Here is a 22,856-nt window from a genome sequence, read left to right on the forward strand (position 1 = left end):
GGGCTGGGAAGTCAGTTCCTTAATCATAATTATGCAAATTCTCATGACCATTGATCAACAATCACTGACCAAAACCCACTGATCAAAGACCACTGATCAATGGCCATGAGTACCATCCACAGAGAGTTGGGGAATGGCTGCAATCACAGCATTGTAAGATGGCGAATGATGTACCCTTAGGCCCCCTCCTCGATTCAGAGATGGTCTTTCCCTTTTCACGTAAATGGCCTCCTTGACTCCGCGCTCAAACCAGCGTTCCTCCCTGTCCAGGATGTGTACATCCTCATCATAGAAAGAGTTTCCACTGGCCTGTAGGTGTAAATAGACTGCAGAGTCCTGGCCTGATGAGGTAGCTCTTCTGTGTTGTGCCATCCGCTTCGCCAGAGGTTGTTTGGTTTCCCCGATGTATAAATCCTGGCAATCCTCCTGGCACTTAACAGCGTACACTATGTTACTCTGTTTGTGTCGGGGGACCCTATCCTTGGGGTGGACCAGTTTTTGGCGCAGCGTATTTTGGGGTTTAAAAGTCACAGAGACCCGGTGTTTAGAAAAAATGCGTCTCAACTGCTCAGATACTCCTGACACATATGGGATCACTACAGGTTTTTGCTTGGGCAGCGGTTGTCCTTCTCTCCTGGAACGGCTGGAGCTTTCTTTAGGTGTCTTTCCAGCTTTGACAAAAGTCCAGCTGGGATAACCACATTTACTCAGGGCCTTCTTGATGTGCTGTTCTTCTGCCTCCCTGGCCGCTGTGTCAGTGGGGATGGTGTTCGCTCTGTGTTGTAGCGTCCTGATGACACCCAGTTTGTGCTCCAGTGGATGATGAGAGTCAAACCTTAGATACTGATCCGTATGTGTAGGTTTACGGTACACGTCAGCTTTTAGATGTCCCCCATTACTGATGGAAATCTCAAAGTCTAAGAAGGCTAACCTGCCACTTTTCATATCCTCCTTGGTGAATTTGATGTGTTGGTCCACAGAGTTAATGTGATCCGTGAAATGTAGTACGTCCTGAGATTTGATTTTCACCCAGGTGTCATCCACATACCTGAACCAATGGCTTGGTGGTGTTCCAGGGTAGGATAGCAAAGCCCTCTTTTCCACTTCTTCCATGTACAAATTGGCCACGATGGGTGAAACTGGGGAGCCCATGGCACACCCATGTTTCTGCCTGTAGAACTGACCCTTGTATGTGAAGTAGGTGGAATGAAGACACAGTTCCAAAAGCAAACACACTTGGTCGATGCTGAGAGTGGTCCTGTTGCTGAGGTTGGTGTCATCTTGTAATCTCTTACGGACTACCTCCAACGCTTCCGTGACTGGGATGCAAGTGAAGAGAGATGTAACGTCGTACGAGACCATGGTTTCATCTGCCTCCATAATGACATCTCTCACCTTCTCAACAAAATCCAGGGTGTTCTGGATGTGGTGTTCAGAGCTGCCCACCAGCGGGTTGAGAATCGAAGCCAGAAACTTGGAGATGTTATAGGTGACAGAGTTGATCATGCAGACAATCGGTCTTAAAGGTGCACCCTGTTTATGTATTTTCGGTAAACCATACAGACTTGGTGTAGACTCCCCTGGGTACAGCCTGTGGTATGAGGTCCGGTCGATAGCCTTGTCTTGTTCTAACTGCTTCAGACAGTCTATCACCCTCTTCCTGTAGCCACTTCCTGGGTCTCGTTTCAGGGGCTCAGAAGTATTTTCATCACTGAGTAGTGACAAAATCTTCTCATGATAGTCTTTCTGGTTTAGCAATACTGTGCACCTACCCTTGTCTGCCGGAAGGATGATAATGTTGTTGTCATCACTAAGTGATGTGAGTGCCTTCCTCTCCTCCATGGTGATGTTGGATGCTGGGGGCTTTGCATTGCTGAGACAGGCTGAAACTTTCGTCCGTAGTTGCTCTGCTTCCACTTCTGCAATATTGTTGTTACGAATTGCTGTTTCTGTGGCTGTGATCAGCTCCACTAGCGGGATTTGTCTCGGTGTGACGGCAAAATTCAACCCTTTAGCAAGGATGTTTTTCTCTGTTTGGGTGAGCTGTCTGTCAGACAAATTCTTCACCCACTTGTCCACATCCTCCGTGTTGCATCCTTGTCTCTTCTGGCCACTGAGGACACTCTCCGTATTTTGCGGTGGTTTCCGACATACAACAAGTAAGTCAAACTTCCTTTGTTGCCTGGTCTTAGACTTCTTGTGCTGTGCTAGACGAGCCTTCTCAGTAAATTCAAACACCTTTTTAAGAGTATTCTCATCTAAAAGCATGCTGCTCCTCTTGAGATTTTAGCATGTCGATGGTAAAATTTGAGCTGAGACTGAAGAAGTCACTTGGATGAGTGACGAAACGTTTCTCCCACAAAACGCTACGTCCAGATGAACAGATTCAACTTTTGGAGATTTACTTTCCTGGATGATTGAGAATGCATCAAGACCTCTGTATCTATTATTGTAGGGTCTACCTTACAATATAAAGCATCTTGAGGTGACTGTTGTTGTGATTTGGCGCTGTATAAATAAATTGAACTGAATATGATAAGCAACTAAATGTAAGACTTACGAACATGTGTAGCCTGACAGTGGATGTATTTTTATATCTAACAAAGTGGAAAAAGTCCTTTTTCTCCACTGAATTTCAGTTATTCCCCAAAAACTGCAGAATACTACTACTGGAACGACTGTTTACTATAGCAGACACAGATGAACTCTGTACATCAATTTAGCTGATTAAACCTAAGAGTTAAAGGAGATTAACAGACTATAGCAAAGCACAAAGCAAATGCACAACCATTAATAAAACAAGCTTTAGTCCACTCAACAGGAGTGCAGATTGTTTGTGGAACAGTTGCAGCCACTTCATTAATAATGAAAAGACGGACTGGAGAGCCCTCAGCTTCTCCACGGAGACTTATGCAACAGGTCTTTAATTCACATGAAGCAATTATCCCCAGCTGAGATCTAAAGTTAGCTAAAGTCATTATTTTGTCTTTGCACTGGCAGATATCAGCAGAGACTGACAACCGGTGTACCTGGACAGGGGCTTTACATCACACGTCATCAGTTTTTCTCCTAAAGTATGGAAAAAATGTGCTATACGAATTTCCCCTGCTTAGTCTACTATTACAGCCAATGTTAAACTGCTGCTGCTCAGATTAAGACAGATGTACAACAGCACAGGAGACAAGTGAGGGCAGCTTTAATTTTGAAATGTTCCAGTGTCTGAATGAGAAAACCTACAACCACTGACCCGCTGACCCATGCTGAGCCGAGTACAGAGCATCTGATTCTTGTCTGCTCGCTCTCTAAGTCAAGCCAAGCATGCCGTGTGCGTGTTTGTGAGGAAGTGAATCGATAGGCATTAGCTGTAAGGAAGAGTGCCTCTCTAACCGCAGCGTACTTCGACAACACCCAGGGGGGAACATGAATCACAGCTTCTCAAGCCTCATGGCTGTTGTACACTCATCGCTCGTTGCCCTTGCCTCGAGCACCTGAATCTCACACTGCATACATTACTCCATCAAGAACTCTATCATCACATAAAAAAAAACAGAAAAAAGAAAAACAGATGTCCACTGACGTGTTTCCACTTTTCTTCTTGGTCTCATAGACAAAAATTATTGAACTGTTAAATCGGCAAAACTTAAAATAAAGCAAACTTGGCGACATTCCCCTCAGTCGGCTCACTGCTCCTAAAATTTGGAGCTGGATTTTTGCTGGATGCCTATTACCATACCTGGGCTTTCCCTCTGCCAGCGTGACTAAAAATAGACATCAGTGACCCACATTTCATCATGGGATTAACCAATCACCACAGGCTGATCTGGTTCAGTACCGGCAGCCTCGCAGGAGGCCCAGACCCATTCATCATATGAAAATAGGTGAAATAGAGAGGAAAAGTGAGAAGAGAAAGGGAACAAAGAGGCAGGAAGAAAAGGGCAGGAGCATGACAGGAATGTTCAACAATAGGAAAGCCAATTAAACGAGGAAAGGGACTGATCCAGAGGGGCAGGCAAAGCCAGGCCAGTTCAAGGGCCAGACGGAGAGACCAACACATCTTCCATTCGTGACTACATACACACACGGCAGCTGAACACTTGTCAGGTCTGCTCTTGTCCTACATCTGCAGTGATTTGTTGGATGCAGACTGGGTGACAAACAATGACGAAAACATCTGAAATGACGTGTCCGCACATACTAGCGAGAAGGAAAAGATGCCAGGGAATAACTCCAGGCTGCAACTTTACAAATATAATATAAACCACACATTCCTGAACTGCCAGTAACAGTTTCTCAACTGTGCAGCCAAAATGAAACAACCTTTAACTTAATGATAAGAAGCACATGGTAGAATTTTGAACCCTGATTGAGAGATTTTAAAATACTCTAGAAAAAGAGAAGATTTTTTATTTCCAGCCAATCAAAACTAGGTGTTTTCCACCAATAGACTTTTTAATTATTTTTTTTTGTTTATGTGTGACCACTGCCCTTGCTCCATCCATCCAACGTCTACCTTGCCACTCATCAGGATCTGGGAGTTAAGCTGAAGTGTCCGGACCACACTCTTCCCAGCCACCACCTCCAACTATTCCAGGAGGAAACTGAAGTTTTTATAGGCCGGCACAGAAACTGATTCTTTTCAGTGTGTCTTGGGTTTTTTCATCACAGAACACAGCTCACAGTGATAGGTTAAGATCAGAAAGTAAACGTCTCGTTCTTCATGCTCAGCTCTAATTACCACAACTAATCAGAACAGTGCACTGCAATTAATCTCCCACTTCACTCTTTCACTCTTAACCCTGATACTTTAACTCATCAACTTCAGGCAGCAACTCATTCCTAACCCAAAGTCAGCAATCTGCCCTTCATCAGCCAAGAACCTTTGAATTTGGTACTGAAAAAAAATCAAAATTGTGACAGAGACGTTACACGTTTACATTCTCTCTGTCACGACAATGAGACAAACCCCCAGAATGAGATCTAATGATAACTCAGTATCAAAAACAGAGGTACTTCAGCAACCTCCAACAAAGCACAAATCTTTCACCCAGCAAACAATGTAGTGAGACATCACAATCAGCTGAGTAGAGACACTATGGAAAGCACAGCAGGTGCAGCAGGTATAGTTTTTACATTGAAAGCATTTCTTTGAAAAGAGAAATTTATTGGTGAGGCAGCAAACTAAGTGTTGCAACACGATGCCGTATCTGCTGAGCTTTAAACACATCCAGAGAGGCTGATCTGAGCTGCACATGAGCCCTTGTTTGGATGCATCGTATTGCATTACTGAACTGCTTTGCTCAAAAGGCCTCTGGGGTGCTTTTGATGTGAAATTGTGTGACAGTTCCAGCTGTTTTTGCCAAAGTAGTGGCCCTGGGTGAGACATCAACCCATTTCTGCTGTATAAGTGGGAGAAACCAACACATTTTGCACCTGCAGAAATTCTTTACAAGTGAAATAACTGCCATAAGCTTTCAACTCAGCCTGCCAGCTCGCTAATAACCTAAACCCTGAGCTGCCTTCCCTTTTCCTGCTGAGAAACACAAGTAGTGGAGTAGTTAAGAAATGATTAGAGTGATAACAGAGCAAAACAGACTCAGAAAGCTCCACGTGTGTTTGACACAGGTGTATATATATATATATATCTATATATATATATAGTGCACCGGCATGCCGTGTCAGTCAGGACACTTTTACAAAGCTTTCACTTGAGTATTTTCTGCCTTCTAGGTCCACCAGAGTATAAATAACAGCTATTGTTTCTCACAGTAAATCAAATGTTCACTAAAAGCCTGTTTTCTGTTCAGCTCTAAGTGGGCAGCAAACAAAGCCCCTCACTCAGGGCAGGAACAAGTGCACTCTACTTACTCCTGGGAGGCAAGGTGTGTGTGTCTGTATGTGTGTGTGTAAAATATAGCATCAAGCTGCCCCAAAGAGCTCTTCACAGCAATTTAAAACCTCCTTTGTTTAAAGTGCGGACAGCGTGTGCGGCTGCCAACAACTTGTCTGGACAAGGAAGCAAAGCACTTAAAAAAGTTTCTTTGACTAATTCGCGGGATAGAGGAGGGAGTGTTAGACAACGGGAGACTGACAGCTGAGCGGCACATGAAAAAGAGCCAAACTGCTGTATGATTAACAGGGTTATACACAATGGCAGGTAATCATGAGGGGGTAGTTGTAGAGTGGATGCAGAAACATGATTCATAGACTCCTATCCCCACCTCAAAAGCCACAGCGTCAGTCATTTAGCTTCAGATCAAGATTCAAGTACATGTCAGCCAAAAATAAGGCTTTTAACAACTACTTTCACCTGCTCGTCTGCATGACCAAGGTTAACAATGGCAACTGTTTTCAGCAAAAAAGATCTAAATACCCGCTGTACATTTACCCCTCCATCCTACTTCACATAGCACCAAACAACCAGATAAAGCTAGCCGTTAGCTGATAAACACAATGAAGGATTTGTCAGATAAAAAGCCACAGATAAAAAGTTGGTGAAGACCAGAAACAGATATCAGAAACACGAGTCCAAATGAATGCTAGAACTGCTCTGAAATGCCTACATGTGTTTGTCATACCTGACATGAAGAGGTAACTAAGCTTTCCTTATGCTACCAGTGAAAAACTGAGATAGGAATTTCCTATAATAGGAAAAATAACTAGTCAGGCTTTGCCACGTATTTATCTAGTTGGAAAAAGTGCCAAATGAATGAGCCTCTTGAACAGTCTCAAGTCTCAGATTCATCGAGTCAGCTCGTTTTTACTTTGGTTTTTTCTCACTTTGATCCCTCTTCTTCTTCTTTGCCTCCTCCGCTAGCAGAGCTATATTTTCTGTCAGGTGGACTTCCAACAGTTGCTGTGGTTGTTCCAGCATCCACCATTTCTGCTGCCTGAGGAGGAAACCCAGCAGAGCTGCACTCTTTCTGCTTTGGTTTTGCTATTGACCAAAAAAATTCATTTCCTACTTGGTGGCACATAGAACTGCGCAGTGAAAGCAAAGATTATAGAAAGTCAAAATAAATGCCAAGCGTGCTACCGCTCAATGGCCATTAGATTGTACAAATGTTTTAGTGTTCTTTCCACATCAGCTGCATTTACAAGCATCCTGTGGTGCAGCTGTGTTCAATGTTACAGCAGACCAACACACCAAATACATGCCTACTATACCGTGAAGTACACGTTCCACCTGACTGGACGTGTGTCCGGACTCATGCAAATGATTGCATTAGGAAATAAAGCCACACTGAGCATGAAAAGCAAACACAGCTTGCTAAAAACAACAGAGCGTCGTCTCTGGTGAGTCGGGGAGACCTGTCAGCCTTACCTGGCTTGGTTTAGTTCCTGCTCCACAGCTGGTCACTGGAGTCGAGTTAGTATTAGAACCTTCTTCTAATGTGGTGACAATAACTTCTTTAATTTCCTCCGGAGCCTCACAAACCTCCAGCACCTGCAATACGTCCAACACTGCTGGTGTCTGCATCTTGAAATCCTCGCCTACCAAACCTAACCTTGTCCCGTTACTCAGTTACTGCTCTTTCTTCCCCTCATCCATCTCAGACTGCTACTGTGTGTATGTGACCTCCCTGACTCTCGCCCGATCTGCAGCCCAGCCCTTCCCTTTATCCGTCTTTATATAGAAATCTCTCCCATGGTGCCTCAGGAGGTATTGTATGGGACTGTGTGCTCACTTGCCACATAATGTAAGGGGCTTTATTGAGGAAGACAGAGAGTGAGGGACCGCGAGGAGCAGGAGAGAGGAAGAGAAGCTGGGAAGTGGGGGAGAGAGGAGCCATTCGCTTGGGCTGTCTTGACAGCAGCAGGGATGGAGGGGGGATAAAAAGGATTGATGGGTAGAGAAAGAAGGGAAGAGAGGAGCAGAAAGAGGAGTAGACGAGCACAATAAACAAATATCTGAGCCTACTGATGACGGCAAACAAATAGCAACAATTAGATGCCAATGCCATCCACCCAAAGATATGTTTCTCCCACTCCCACTCCTTCCTCCCTCTTCCCCTCAAGGCGTCCTCTCTCATCCTCCTCATTCTCTGCTCATCTCTTGCCTCAGCACCACTCTCCGTCTATTGCTTCTGACCCAGTGAGCACTGTGGTGTCACCGAGCTGCCACTGGCATGTGTGTCAATGTGTGAGAGAGTGCATGTGCGCAAAGTAAAACAAAACGAGTTTATCCAACCGACTGATGGCATGTCTTAAAAATAAAGGTCGGGTTAGATTCTAAATATTTTTGAATGCACAAATAAAAAGATGAACAACTCTTAATAACACATGTTTTGTATGTCCAAAAAAATCAGACTCATCTTATTCCTCTTGTCTGTTGTGCAAATGCGAATATTCACCGGGGCAACACATGTGTATTAATACAGCTGAAAATACCGACAAGGCTGCCTCCTGCTTCAGTTACTCTGAATACAGTTACACTTAGCTGCCTCTGAGCTATTAAATAGAGTATATATACAGTATATATGAAATTTAGAGATAAAGCTAATGACTAAAGAATGACGTGTGTGTCTCTCAGAATGACGCTTGTGCTGTACTTTGGCTCTCTTGCACAAAAATGTCACAAACTGCAGTTCCTCAAAAGGCCACTTGAGGCTCGCTCTAAAAGTGAGTGATTCCCCATAGACCTCCATGCTAAGACACCCAAGTTTAGAGGAGAAGTGCCCATTTATGCAGTGTACTACAACAGATCAGTCACACTAGTGTATTTTGTTTTAGGCCTGTTTTCTACTAGTGAACATTAGCATCCCAAATGGAGCCTAGAGGCCACTTCTGACTGACTAGAAACAGCCTGTTAGGAGCATACTGCTGAGCCATGGTCTGGTGTGACTCAGCTTTAAAAACACTCATACTGCAATGACTTTTTGACAGTGACACACAATGTGTCATACTACAGCTTAAAAAAGATAATCCTTAAAATAAAGAATACAAAAGCTAATCTAAAGCAACAGCAAATCAGGCAAGAACAAGTTTGCATGTTTATCAAAGTTCACCTCTCTGTGCTATTAAACTTCCCCATATGGGCTAAGGCAAAAGAACCATGGACCTAAGCATCCTGAATAAGAAGAAGAATCCTGCCCACTCACTAAAGGCATAAAAACCACCAAAACACCTCAAAAATCATCTTCCAAATCTACAGCAGAAGAGCATGTCTTTCCCTTTCTCTTTCCCCACCCATGCAGCTCACAACAAGCACAGACACACACGCACAAAGCTCTGGGATAACCATGAAGCTCTGTGGGATTCTCTCTCACAGGACACGGAGCCAGGTGGCACTCACCACAGAGTAGGGATCCAAAACACCAGCCCAAGCACTCCGCCTGTTCCAGGAACCTGACATGGTTTAGAGTCTGTGGCAGTGAAGCTACCTGCGCTGTTCTTTGTGTCACTCTGACCGTGCTGAAGCTCGAGCTGGGGAACAGCTGAGATCATAAAGCAGCTGCTTTTAATTGGACCGAATAAACCAGGCTGCAGGGAGGGTGAGCGAAAGGTGAAAGAGCGGGAGGTGGAGGATCAAGTTGTGGATTCTGACAGAAGGTGATGAAGAAGGGAAGCGTGCAACGTCAAAGAACTGGCTACATCGAGAGAGACGCATAAGGAACCCTAGAGGAAAGCATTATAAGGTGATTACTGGGCTAAATGTGTGTAAGGTATGAAGGGTGTGCAAAGATGTGAGGTTCTTTCCCCTGACCTGCACATAAACATGTAAAATGATACCCGGCTCCATGTGGTCTCTCCATCAGCTTTGAAAGGAAGGTGCTAATTCTCAAAGAATGCTTTACGGTTTAAACATATCACATTTCTTCTGTTTGACACCTCATACAATGCAGCTCCGCAGCACACTCCTAAGCTGCACAGCTGCCATGCTACACTGACCTCAGCTACTCCAATCCACCACTTACTGCATACTACACACTCCAATATCCAGTCATGTGCAACAAAAACAGCAGCATAAACTGACACAATTTCTCACACAAGCAAAACATGATCGCGTCCAGTGTCATTTCACAGCGCACTTCCCATCGACACTGTATGATACCACACTTCGCCACCTGAAAATATCAATGCACTTGGATAAAGTTGGACTGTATTTGCCACATTCCCACGAAAACATACAGCCTGAGGCTCTGGCTTCGCTCTTCGAGAGTGTTCAGTTCAGGTATATCGCCCCACCCTGGTGATATAAAGCAGGGCTAAATCAGTTTGATATCTGGATCCAGTATCAGTCTGTGAGGGACTCAGAAAAAGAAAACAAAAAACTAGACTGGTTACCTCTGCCAATCAGGGCTTTCGTACTGTTTTAGTGTGTCATTCCTTCTGGGTTAGGGCCTTCAGGGTCAACTTAACCATTTCTTTATTGAAAGCTGACAAAAAAGCCTTATAACTTAAAAAAACTACAAGTGTGGCGTGTATTGTCAGCTTACAGAAAGTATCATATAAAGACCTCTGACCTCTCCCAAAGGGCAATTGATTGATCTGAAGTGCAAAGTGATAATAATGCTCTATAGAGTTATTTAAAACTATGTTTCCTATTGCCATTGTTTCCACTGACAACATATAAGAAATGATATATGGAAACTCTATCACTTTGGACCTCTGACCTCCTCTTCAAGGTCAAATCTTTAAAATTATGCTTAAATTCTACTGCCTTTGTTTGTATTGGCAACATTTAGAAAATGATCCTGGTGTATGGACATTCTAAATATTATATTATGGTTTGTATCCAGATATTACGTCACATGTGACCTCTGACCTTCCCTCTTTCAAGTTGTCCCCAATACACGTTATATCTTATAAAGAGAATGTGCTGGCTAGTTAGTGATAAATAAACTGCAGCATAATATTATAATAAGCTCAGGTTATTTACAAATCAGTACTTTATTACCCATTACCTACTCGTGCATAATGTCCGTGTAATCACAGTAAACATGTGTTGAATATACGCAAAATACAATAAAGGGTCAGCAGTTTGGCGGCGATCCATGCTTTCCACCACAACAACTCGTGCTTGTTTGTTTGCACCAGTCTGTGACTTCCTCTTATGACCCGCTCTCTCATTGGAAAGCTTTTATGCACTAACAGTGACACCTGTGTCACACCTCCTCCACTCTGTGTACACCCAAGGAAACTGAGAGCAAAGACAGGAGAAAGAACCGTAAACAACAGCAAAGACTCTCACACTAAGCTCAAATAAAACAAGTGTATATAAACTGAGTGAGTAACATGAACAAAAACACATATCATCCCTCCGCCTGCTTAAAACTCCAGTTATGCTTTCCAAAGCACTTCTATGTAAACCTCCCTTCTTTTATACTTCCTGTGGTGAGGCATCACAGACACAGCCATCGGAAACTTTACCGCTGGATCGCGAGGACATCCCTGCCCGGAGCGATGTACTGCTCTGTCAGCCAAGACTCTGATTAATTCTCAGCAGTGGAGTAATGAGCGCAGTGCTGCACTGTGAGACTCTGAGATCAGACTGACGCATGCAGACGAGGAGCGGGGGGCATATGTGACAGCAGACCTGCACAACGAGCACGCGCACAGGGATTTGTACTGAGCCTTGCTCTCAGTAGAATTGGTTGCCCTGATTACTCAAACTAAAGCCAAACACTCCCTGCCCTGTCAGCAGCGCTACTGCAGGCCACGGCATGAATAAGACATGAAGAGCTAAATACTAAGAACGGCTGTGCTGTGTGGCAAATCCTGTTGTCTGTTAAAATAAGACACAGTATGCAGATGAAAAAAACAAACAGCCGCGCATGCAGACTCCTGCAAACAAGTTTCGCCACAGGAAAAGTGCATGTTTGCATTTGACATCATTTCCAGTCATCTGGTGAAGCGGCACACGTGATGAGCTCCACTTGTTTCACACGGTTTTGCTAAAACACTAAACGCTCTCACGTAAACAAAGGCTAAATTCCTCCATAATGTATTTGACAGTTTGACCTTTAAAAGTAAAACAGAAGAATTCAATACCGACTCCTTCGTATTGCCATTTTATTACCATCTTGATCCACCAAAGTAGTTTTGAAGATTTTTAGGACTGAACCCACTGATAAAGAACACCGTATGCACAGAGAGGCGAGTGTGGATAAAGGGCTCTGTCCTCTGACTCCGTGTGACATCAGACATTATAAGCTGCCATCATCGACTAAGCTGAGCAGTTACTCTCTTTTCTCTCGAGTAGCACACAGCACACAGTCCGCTCGCGATGCGTTTGGACTAGTGGAAATGTAGACTGCATGGAGCCTTGAGGAGGCAGGACACAAGGCTCCATTGCCTCAGATGAAAGCATTTTTCGCTAGTATTAGTGGTTTTTCTGTTTCAGTAAATGACAGAATCAATTTTAAATCAGTGCCTTACCAATGTTACCGTCTTTTTTTAAAACATTCTTATATGACCTCCAACAAATTTGTTTCTGAAAAAACTAAAAATATGGAAAATTTATCGTTGTGTGTGGCCGCACAGATAAGGTCCATTATGTTTAAGTTTTCAAATGATGACATTCCTCATTGCAAACTCTTTTAATCTCACGGTCTATAATTTAAAAAAAAAAACCCTGAAAAGCAGACAGTTAATGGATTCTGAATGTAAGCAGTCAATGCAAATTTCTGTTTAGTGTGAATTTCTGCCTGTAGATGATGTGAGATTTTCATCAGTTTATTTCAGGTAATTTGCATTTCATCACAATGTGACCCGTTCAATCACAAACTCACTGCAGACTGATTGCAGACTAAGTTTTACTTCATCTTGAGACACCAAAGCTGTTTTAAAGGTGGCAAATTTCCTCAAGTTGTCCCAGACCTGGTCTTTGTCAAGTTCATTGTACGCTATTGCAGTAATTGTAGTAATACCACAGTCTCCAACTACTTTTTCCTAGTGTGACTGTAGCACAAGGGGTCACCAGTTTTTCCATCAAGATGCACAGATGCTACATTTAAACCTTCAAATTTTAAAAGGGCTTAAACTGTGATGAAAAGAAATCATAGTCAATTAATAGTCAATTAAAATTCAATCTGATTTGACCTTTTTTAACAAGTCTACAGCTTATTAGGTTTGTAAAAAGCACATCAACATTATTCACTTACTAACACGTTGGACCTGTGTCTCTCTATCCTGTGCAACTGACATAATTTCATGTCCGACCAAGCCACGAAAAAGCATAACAATGAGTCACCATCACTGCCTATGGGAAAATAACCATCTGCTCTTACTTGCACTTTGCAACTCTGGAATGTGATATTTGCATCATGTTTACTATGGCTGTGGCAAAACACAAAACAGGAGTAGAAGTATTTCCTTCTTTAAAAGCTTTGTTGGATAATTTGCTTTTAAGATGCTAACAAGCAACCGCAGAACAGAAGCGAAGCTGTTTCGTAGCAATCAGAAGAAATCAGGAGAGGCCGCTGCTCCCTCTGACAACATGATTACAGCAGTGTTTATGCACATTATGAAGCAGCTGTGAGTAAATGACTTAACAAGTTATTCATACTGCATTACGTTGCCATGCAGTGAATAAAAACTAAAAGCAAGGACAGGGATTAAACTGAGAAGTGATGTATGCTGTTTAGTAGAGGGATGTATCACTACTACTAATACAACCGAAACTCTGTAAATACATCCAAACAAACTCGTTTCCAGCATTTATAACACAGCACGTTCAGAAGAACGCTGATAAAAGTAATGAACCTGAGTTTAAACGTGCCCCACTGCAGGATTTAAAAGGTTTTTGTAATTATTATGCAATTATTAAAGCAATAATGACGTTATTAAATCGCAGATGATGTAATAATATTTTTGTCTATCAGCCATTCCAAAAACAATATTTCTGTGCAATAAAGTACTTAACTACAACTATTTCTACTCATCTGTCCTCTTCATTTAAGGAACATTAAAATGAATTATGTTCTGGATAACAAAGACCACACAAAACAAGAAAACAAACCGGCTGTTACTCAGTGTCTTCCACTGTGACTAAGAAGTCGTGTACTGCTCAAGTGCTACCTGGAATTTCATGTCTCGACATGCCAGCTTGCAGCCAACCGGCCCAGTTTACACAGAGCTATCTGATCTACCGACCTTTTATCTGAATCCAAGCAACATAGTCAAATGTCTGCCTGGTACGTGAAATTAAACATGAGTCAGTAGACTTTCTGTTAGACACAAACAAACCAAAGGCCAGATGGTTCAGTGTATAGTACCAGATGTTTAGCAAACATTTAAACTGGTGTAACCTATGATGTTGCCTACCTTATACTTATCTTGTATCAAATAATCCATCACATAATCCATATTTTGAGCTCGCAATCATGGAACTACCAGTCAGCATGATTTCTGAGGCAACACTTTTGATTTTTGAGAGTCAAAAGCTTAGCTTCCAGCTTAGCTGCTGTGTGGGCTTGGCCTGGTCCATTTCAGAGGGGGCCACTGAAAGCGTCTACCAACCCAGTGCTGGTGCATCTCATGAACTGAGCCAGCGCCTGCCATTTGCCTTTAATGAAGTGGATTTATCAGAGTTTCGCCATCGTGAGAGGAAGCCTGCTGCATCCATACCCTGTTGCAGATATTTTCAGAAACAGGCTTCCGGAGAGTGACGGCCCAGATCTCGACATAAGTGGACTGGCCCTCCTGGCTTTTGCCCTGAAATACCAGATGGCCTGTCCCAGCCCAGGCTGATAAACACAATTATCATTCCAGCTCATTCTGAGTGCGAGTGATAAGTCTCCTGTGCTCCAAATCCTACATATAAATCACAGCAGCAGAGCCCTCCGTCAAACTTATAGCAACACTGTTGAGAGGTCATCTATGGTGAATGTGCTGAACGTGTGGAAACTAAGCTGTGAATCAAAAGTGTGAGAGGTTTGTGAAGCAGCGCGATAGTGACTGTGCAGTGCCTTGTGTCTGCAGCAGGTCGTACCTGGACTTGCTCCCCCCGTACAGCTGTGTCGCCTAGCAGCGGCTCTGCAGGCGGCGTGTTAATCGTTACAGACTTCTCCGAGCGGCTGTCTTTGCTGCGCGACTTGTGCCGGTCCCGGCTTCGCTCTCTGAAAGAGAAAGTAAAAAGCAAAAATCACGATCAGTGAGCGCATTGTACGGTCTTTGCATTCCAATATAAATCGCCTTGAGGCGGCTGTTGTTGTGATTTGGTGCTATAGAAATTAAACAGAATTGAATTACACAACAAGGAATTTGAAGACATTCTGGTTTTCTAGAATTCAAGTGCATGCAGAGTGAGCATAAAGCCTAAAAATCTGAATCACTGTCCATGAGGTCTTCCAACCATGTCAGCTGCAATATAAGTGCTACAGTAATCCTGTATAGAGCGTGAGCGGCAGGTCTCTCCATCCTCCGCCCAGCATCACCACCACCGCCACATGGCGCCGAGCCCACTCTGCAGCCCCTTTAATCCCTTATCCGTCTCCTTTCTCCTGGGCAAACACACATTATGCTCTAATTTTAGCAACACTTCCAGATTAAAATACAGTAAATACAGTACAAATAAACTGCTTTGTTCAGTTTTTATGTGAGCAGTCATATGCTTGAGAACCTTTGCTGGACAATGGATGAGACTGACAAGACCAGAGCCGAGGCAAGGCTGTCGGATCTAAGATTCAGCAAGATTACTGACTGAATATGCAGGCAAATAAAGAAGAAATTACATGATTGTTCTTGTCTTCCCCTTCTTTTAAAGACAGAAGGATTGTTCTTGATGCTGTATTCTTTGTCATGCTAAATGTTAATGAGTTTCCTGCAGTCTCTAAGCTTGTTGTTTCCTGGTAATCACTTCTTTTGCAGGAGCAGCACTGGAACAGAAGTGGAACAAATCTAATTTCCACAATGGAGAAGGCTTTTGTGTCCTGCTTTCTATTAAGACACACAAGAACACAAGCAGTCCTTTTGACACCCACATGAACTGATCCTTCTGACCTCTGATGTTTATTTACATCAAATGCGGAGAAACATTAGCATTAATTTAGCAAGTGTATATACTATAAAACCAAAACAATGACCTAAAAGATCCTCAATTGGCCTGCAGAATCAACAGGAACTGCACACTTTGGATTCTACATATTTATTTGTTCTGATATTAATATGAAATATTGATGCGATCAGCTTGAATCTTTGCTGTCACACATTAACCATCACCATCAACCTTACAGTGACCTATGCAAGAAAAACTCAAGTGACCCTTGAACACTACTGTCACACAATAACCATTCATATTCATAAAGTACAGGATATCCTGCCTCTGGTAATGGAGGAAGCCGTATGACTGACAGCAGTGGAGCTGTTATGGTCCAGCAAGAGCTGCATTAGATCCAAGTGTTTTCATTAAAGGGTGTAGCCCAGTCTGTTTTCCGCCTCTATTCTTGCCCTTCCTTTTTCAATACGGACTCGCTTTCCTGCAGAAAATCACGAGAGAGACGAACATTTCAAACCTGCACCAAGTGAGAGAAAGCTCATTTTCAATAGCCTGCAGCAATCCAGTTCACAAAGTGACTGACATGTTCTTATCTAATAAATCCAGGAGATTAGGAGGTGGATGTAAGCCTTTAAATATATTACCACTATCATTATTACTTTAAATATTATTACAACTAGTGTCATCGCTGTGGTGATGGTTATTCCAGAGGGAGCGCTCATCAGTCAAACGTCAGCGCTGATTACGCTTATTAATTGGAGAGAAAAGCTGTAGAGGAGGAAGCAGGGAGGAGCAGCAGGGCTCACAAAGCAGTGATCCTATTTCAAGGTCACAGTCAGAATAATAAGGAGGTCTGGGAGACAAGTAAGGAGAAGGTAGCAGCTACAAAAGAAGAGTGGAAAGGAGTAGAAAGTCACATTAAAAGCAAAATAAAACAAAAAAACTATGCTAACTAGTCACGTAAACGGGCTTACCACCTAGAGAAGTAATCAAACATTTTTTCTACTGAAAAAGAAAAGAATCATTTACACAATTATAATAATCACTTTATTTTACTTATTCAGAAAACCTTCACATCCACTCCTAAAAAAGACCCCCCCAAATATGCCCCCAGTCACACATGTCTGCCGGTCACCAACCATCTGGCAACTTCTGTTAATGGGGAAAATTCCCCAACCGTTTAGTCTTATTGAAAACACATTTTTAATTCAGATTTGATAAACACATTTTCAAAAAAAAAAGAAATAAGTAAACAGAATTAAAAAACCAAATTAACAATATATTTTCTTGATATTTAAAATCAAGATTCCACTCCTCCTTATCAACTCCATGTCCTTTTCCTATGTCTCCATGTCTCCAATTAGCCTTTCTGTGACTCTTCTTGGCCTTGGAGAAAAAGTAATGCAAATTAATAATGCAATGTGATGTAAGGAGCTCTCTGTTTGGTTAGAGAGATGATGATGAAGATGGCTGACCGGGTTTTTTTAAGAACATTTTGCCTTGACATTAACTGAAGAGAGCCCCGATCTTGAAGTGTGCACTTTGTGGAATCACCTGACCATCTGCTGAAGGTAACACGCTCATGTGGCTAAGACTAGCATCGCTGCATGTAGCCATACTCTTTAAGACTCATGTTAGCTTGGGAAAAGATTACATCCCATCAGTACTAGTGGGCTGACATTTTTAGTAAGCTAATCTGCTCCTTTTAAATGAAGCCTGAATCAGCTAGCACAGTTAAAACAATAGCTATAATCTACAGCCTTTAATAATAATTAATTATGGAAACACTGTCTGTAAACAGTCTCAGGAGTCCACCTGTTACCACATAACCTTCTGATACCTAAGATTTAAAATACTTGAAAAAGAGTGATTACAATGATACCGATCAGTCCATCATTCCCTGTATTATTGTTGTCTGAAGCTAGACTATATGTGAGACTACATGCGTAGTTTTATTTTTTACATGACAGCCATCTTTATGAATGCAGTTTGTAAAATCCCACAACACATTTATACACACATATATTCATGTATTTATAATTGCTCTTATTATATATTAAATTGTCAAATAATTAATTGGTTTTTTTTATATCTAATAAGTAAAATACATTAAACATTCATTTGTAACTGATTTGACTAATAAATAAATAAATTTATGACATAAGCAATTATTAATTCATGAATGCTTTATTTCAAATGTGTGTTACTCTATGGTAAATCAGACTGACTTGGAATTCTCAGTTTTCAGTTTACATCTGTCTTTTTACATTTTCCTTTGAGTTTCACTACAGTTTGGAGAATAAATGGTGAGTGTTTGCAAATAAGTTGGTGTCTTCCATGCAAATTACAGGAAACTGTGGTTTCTAGTGACCAAAGCAAGGAGCTTTTTGGTGCAACTGATTTTCACCTAATGACAGCCAGCAACCTCCAGAAACCACTCGCCAGCCAGTTGGGATTACATATGTTTCCTAGCAACCAGAAAAACTGAACTTTCGAGTTGTGAAAAACTGAAACAAAATTCTGAGAAATCATTTTAGAGAGCTGATTGACCCGGAGCAACGTCTATAGCTGTGTGTCTGATTAAAACAGAATTATTTGACTATTTGTACATCATTGTTACTCAGTAGCAGAGCGTGTTTTGAGCTACAGCACATTTGTCGCCAAATGCTGTGATCTGATTGGTCAGATCTGTTTATTCAGATTCTAGAAATTGGGGGGGGGGGGGGGGGGGGGGGGGGGGAATCATGTTCAGTTTAAAAAAAAAAAAAAAAGCAAACTAGCTTTATGCCATTAAATTCAGTTAACCACATCTCACATTCAGCCAGTAAAATCAATCACACTGGTGGAAATAAGAAGCTGTTTTGAAGACATTCATCTGAATATTTCAATTTTGTTTTCCACATTTCTGAAACTCCTGTACAGAGCAACAAAAAACCCTGGCCCTCAACTGCTTGGAAAAGACAGACGATGCATAAATAATAAGATAAAAGATAATGTCAGTTAAACCCCAGAAACTGAACAAAAAGCAATTAAAAATGCAATAAAATATGCAATTTGCAAAGTAACACAGAGGCGAGCAAGCCTGCGGACAGCCCAGCAAGTGGTTTAGCAGACTGGCCTACCAATCTGTGTACCAGCCTCTCCCCTCTTCCAGCACATTTTCTCATTCTCCCTTCAGCAACATCCTGGGATTACTGCACTGTATGGATACCAAGCTGCCAGTACATACACGCACTCCTCCCCCTTTGTCTCTCTTACCACATCCTCTTCCTGCCTCATTAGCATGCAGCTGGCTCACTGATATTCCAAAATTGTGCTGCTATGATTTGATTAATGGGATTTGACTTGCAGCGTGTATCCCTGAAATGGGTGTGGCTTTTTGGAAAACTGACAATGGATGAGGCAGAGTCCTGCCAGTTTGTCTCTGGAAGCAGTATTTCCCTCCAACACCTGAGGACGAGTGTGTTCTCCACCTCACACAGAGGCTAGTGAAAAAGTACAGCCAACTAGGGTGGCATGCCAAACTGTCTGTGGACCAATTTGTCATCTCTTTGGCTGGCAGAGTAACCCACACACCTGTGCGGCACAGAGCTTTGTGTCAACACAGCAATCTGAGCCAAAGCACTAGTGTGCAGATCAGCCACCACCAACAGCGACAATGGTGACACAAGTCAAAACCAGCACATCACACACTGAGCTAGCAGTGGTGTGAGCAAACAATCACCACTCTGTCTTACGTGAACTTGGATTTTCATTCAAACTGACACACAAGTGCCAGAAACTTCATTTCCAAAAAACTAATGATGACCAAGATCCCCATGGGAAACAAGGTTTTCCAGCTAATTGTGACCCCAACTGGTCATGGTTTGTGGCTGCCCCTACCTCCTTCCTGAAATCTTTCTGAGTTTTTTCCATTCCACAATCACCGAGCGCTTGTTTATAGGAATCATCTGATTGTAAGAGTTTTCTCTCTAATACTGTACAGTCTTTATCTTACACGAATCACCTTGAGGCAGTTGTTGCGAACTGATACCATATAAATACTTGATCTGATGTTTTCACAGCAGCTTAAAAGGTCAAGAAAGCCTCGGAAAAACGTTTACAGGCATATCCATAGTCTCGAATTCCCTTTGAACATGTCTTGGTTGGGAAATAAAGCCCAGACTTTGAGGTCAGTTTATTGGGGGTCAAACAACCCAAACAAAACAGTGAGAAAGGATGAACATTGATGCCTTTCTCAATCCTGATTGCAGGTCTGATTCTTTAGCAATCCCTTGTTAATTCCTTCTGAGAGGGGGGGAAATATAAGGTATTCAGCATCTGAATCTACATCTATTTTATTATCTGTGAGTTTTAACACAGTGTAAAAACAGAGCAAAAGATTGTCTGCTGAAATCTCTCATTTTTTTAGTTCTCAGCTATAAAAAAAAGACAGTACATGGTGCTCAGATCAACATATTGTTGCCTAGACACGCCTGAATTCATTAAGCTTCTTGGTGGCTATATTACTTAACCATAAGCTTACTTTTAGATGATTCTGAAGATTGTTGGCCTCCTGTTTAATCGACAAGGTAATGAGTCACAAGAAGCCTCTGCTGTGCTGTCTAAACCTGAGCTGAAGGGGCACTAAGTGTGATAAGTCTTTGTGTTTCTCCGATCCAATCTTAATCTTCAGACTAATTAATCCAGTTGAAACAAAAAGTAAACTGCTCTGCTTTAAGAATAATATCATGCAGGAACCTTTGAATGGTATTAAAACTATGACTTAATATTAGTTGAAATGACTCTGTCCTGTGTGAATACTGTGTACTGCTCTGTAATTGCAGTTACAGCAATCAAAAGAACCAATTTTACACATGAGCAGCTGCTAATATGTGATTTGCAAGTCTATAGTCATTTAAATGCTTAAAATTGAATAAGTGAAGGAGCCTAGCTCTGGAGAAGTTCTGAGAGCAAAACTGAAGAAAGTCAAATTAGCTCTGCATCAAAACTCCACGCTCTGAAAGTATGAGAGCAGAAGCTGTTTAGGGCAGAGCAGCAGCAGCTGCAGTTATTATATTTGCAGGTAAAAACACAAATTGTTAGGATTTACTTAGAAGCAGCCTATTTTGAATAGCAATTATTATGCATTGCACCAGTTGGAAAAATGGTGATTGAAGTACTGCAATCTACAAACACGTTCAATTCATCTCAGTTTAGTTTTATTTATATAGCCCTAAATCACAAGGTACATTGCAAGGTAAAGTCCCAACAATAATACAGAGAAAACCCCAACAATCACACAACCCCCTATGAGCAAGCACTTTGGCGACAGTGGGAAGGAAAAACTCCCTTTTAACAGGAGGAAACCTCCGGCAGAACCAGGCTCAGGGAGGGGCGGGGCCATCTGCTGCGACCGGTTGGGGAGAGAGAAGCAAAGCAAAGCTTTGGATAGCTAAATTAACCTGCATAATTTGGTTGTTTCACTGCTAATGTCATGCTCTAAATACAGAAATACACTAATTTACTAGAAGCAAGTAAGAAATTGGTGTCTTCAGCATGTTTTTGGCACAAAAACATGGCAGCAGCAGATCTGCAGACAGACCTGCTGCTGCCATTATTGGAGGGACAGGGGAATGTATTGTTGACAACACCAATAGAAGATGTCTTGCAACAGGAAGGGGTAAAAAGCCAGCAATGAGGGGGAAAAAACTCCAAAAATCCTGCAACTTCTGTTACTCAGACTCTAAGCAAATCCCATTCTTCTATTATGTCCTAGCAAATTACACACATGTACCCATATATAAGGATATTGTTCTTATCTGTTATTTGTATGGTTGTATGCACACAAGTAGTGAGCCCACTCCCACATGCTTGCATCTGTTCCTGGCATCAGGGTAATTAGACAACAGCGATCCGAAGCAGCTTCACGCATGGCACCCCTTGGTGTAAAAAGATTACCTTCCCGCGAGAACACCAAGGGGTTTCAAAGGCAACAATTTAGTTTTTTCTATATTAAATTAGAGGCCAGCCGGTGGCTTTGGCACAGTCACGGTAGGACCGGAGGAGCAGGGAGCGGAATGGCGCCTGGCAGGGATGCCCATATGTTCCTTTCCAATTTGCTGTCACTCACTTGAAAGAGTGCAGCAAAGGAAATAGGAGAACACAGGTCTCCACCACTTTCCTAAGCACTGACCTCTCCCCACTGTCTTTGATTCCATGCTAAGTGAGAGCACTTTTGCTCAGTTTAACTTTGAGCTACAAGGACACATTGGTGCCCTGGGGAATGCAGACGACCAGGGAGCGAGTGATATCCCTGCGCTTTCCCATCCTCAAAGAGCAGCGTGGACTACATTTAAAAAGTGGGAGGAGAAAAGGGAAGAAGGGTGATCACAGAGAGCGGGGGCAGCTGCTGCCTTCATATCACGATTGGCCACATGGGAGCAAAATGTTTAATGATGAGGAGAATGAAAGGAAAGAGATAAGGAGGGCAGGGCTGAGGGGGGTGCAGTGTGAAGAGGACAGAGGCAGAAAGTTGCAGACAGCATGACAAATCCCTTAAACAGCAACAGGTGGCAGCTAGAGTGGGAAAGGCAGGCACAAGTACTCCAAAAGATATATGGCAAACAAGCTGGAGGGGACTGTCATTGACCTGGGAGGGGCTGTTATGGAACAGGATCCTGTTCTCCAGTTCTCTACTCTCATCTCCTCTCTGAGTCTCAATGTATCCGCTGAGCCAGTCAGTCAGGCCTCTTCAGCACCTGTCTCCTGCTGCCTTCCTGAGGCCTGTCAACCACAGTCATTTGGCTGCTGACAGACTAATGCGCCTCCAGGAGCTGTGGGCTCCACACATGTTTGGCCAGAGGGACAGACACAGATACACAAAAGGTGACACTATGGAGGTGGACAAAGACACAGAACAGGACAGGAAAACAAATGC

General features: G+C 42.5%; 1 protein-coding gene across 5 annotated transcripts in view; it reads right to left on the minus strand.

Moving 5' to 3' along the window:
• LOC134620482 (vang-like protein 1) overlaps positions 1 to 22,856 on the minus strand; it is a 55,114-nt gene that overhangs the window by 17,875 nt on the left and 14,383 nt on the right. For 2 of the 5 annotated variants that reach the window (XM_063466653.1, XM_063466652.1), the window contains exon 3: positions 14,933 to 15,059. In XM_063466653.1, coding sequence (XP_063322723.1) covers positions 14,933 to 15,059 — 127 coding nt within the window. Of the gene's footprint in view, positions 1 to 7,321; positions 7,568 to 9,292; positions 9,395 to 14,265; positions 14,360 to 14,932; positions 15,060 to 22,856 lie in introns of those variants that run through there. The other 3 variants (XM_063466656.1, XM_063466655.1, XM_063466654.1) reach the window with 3 other exon arrangements.

Source organism: Pelmatolapia mariae, linkage group LG23, assembly GCF_036321145.2.
Source record: "Pelmatolapia mariae isolate MD_Pm_ZW linkage group LG23, Pm_UMD_F_2, whole genome shotgun sequence".
NCBI lineage: Eukaryota > Metazoa > Chordata > Actinopteri > Cichliformes > Cichlidae > Pelmatolapia > Pelmatolapia mariae.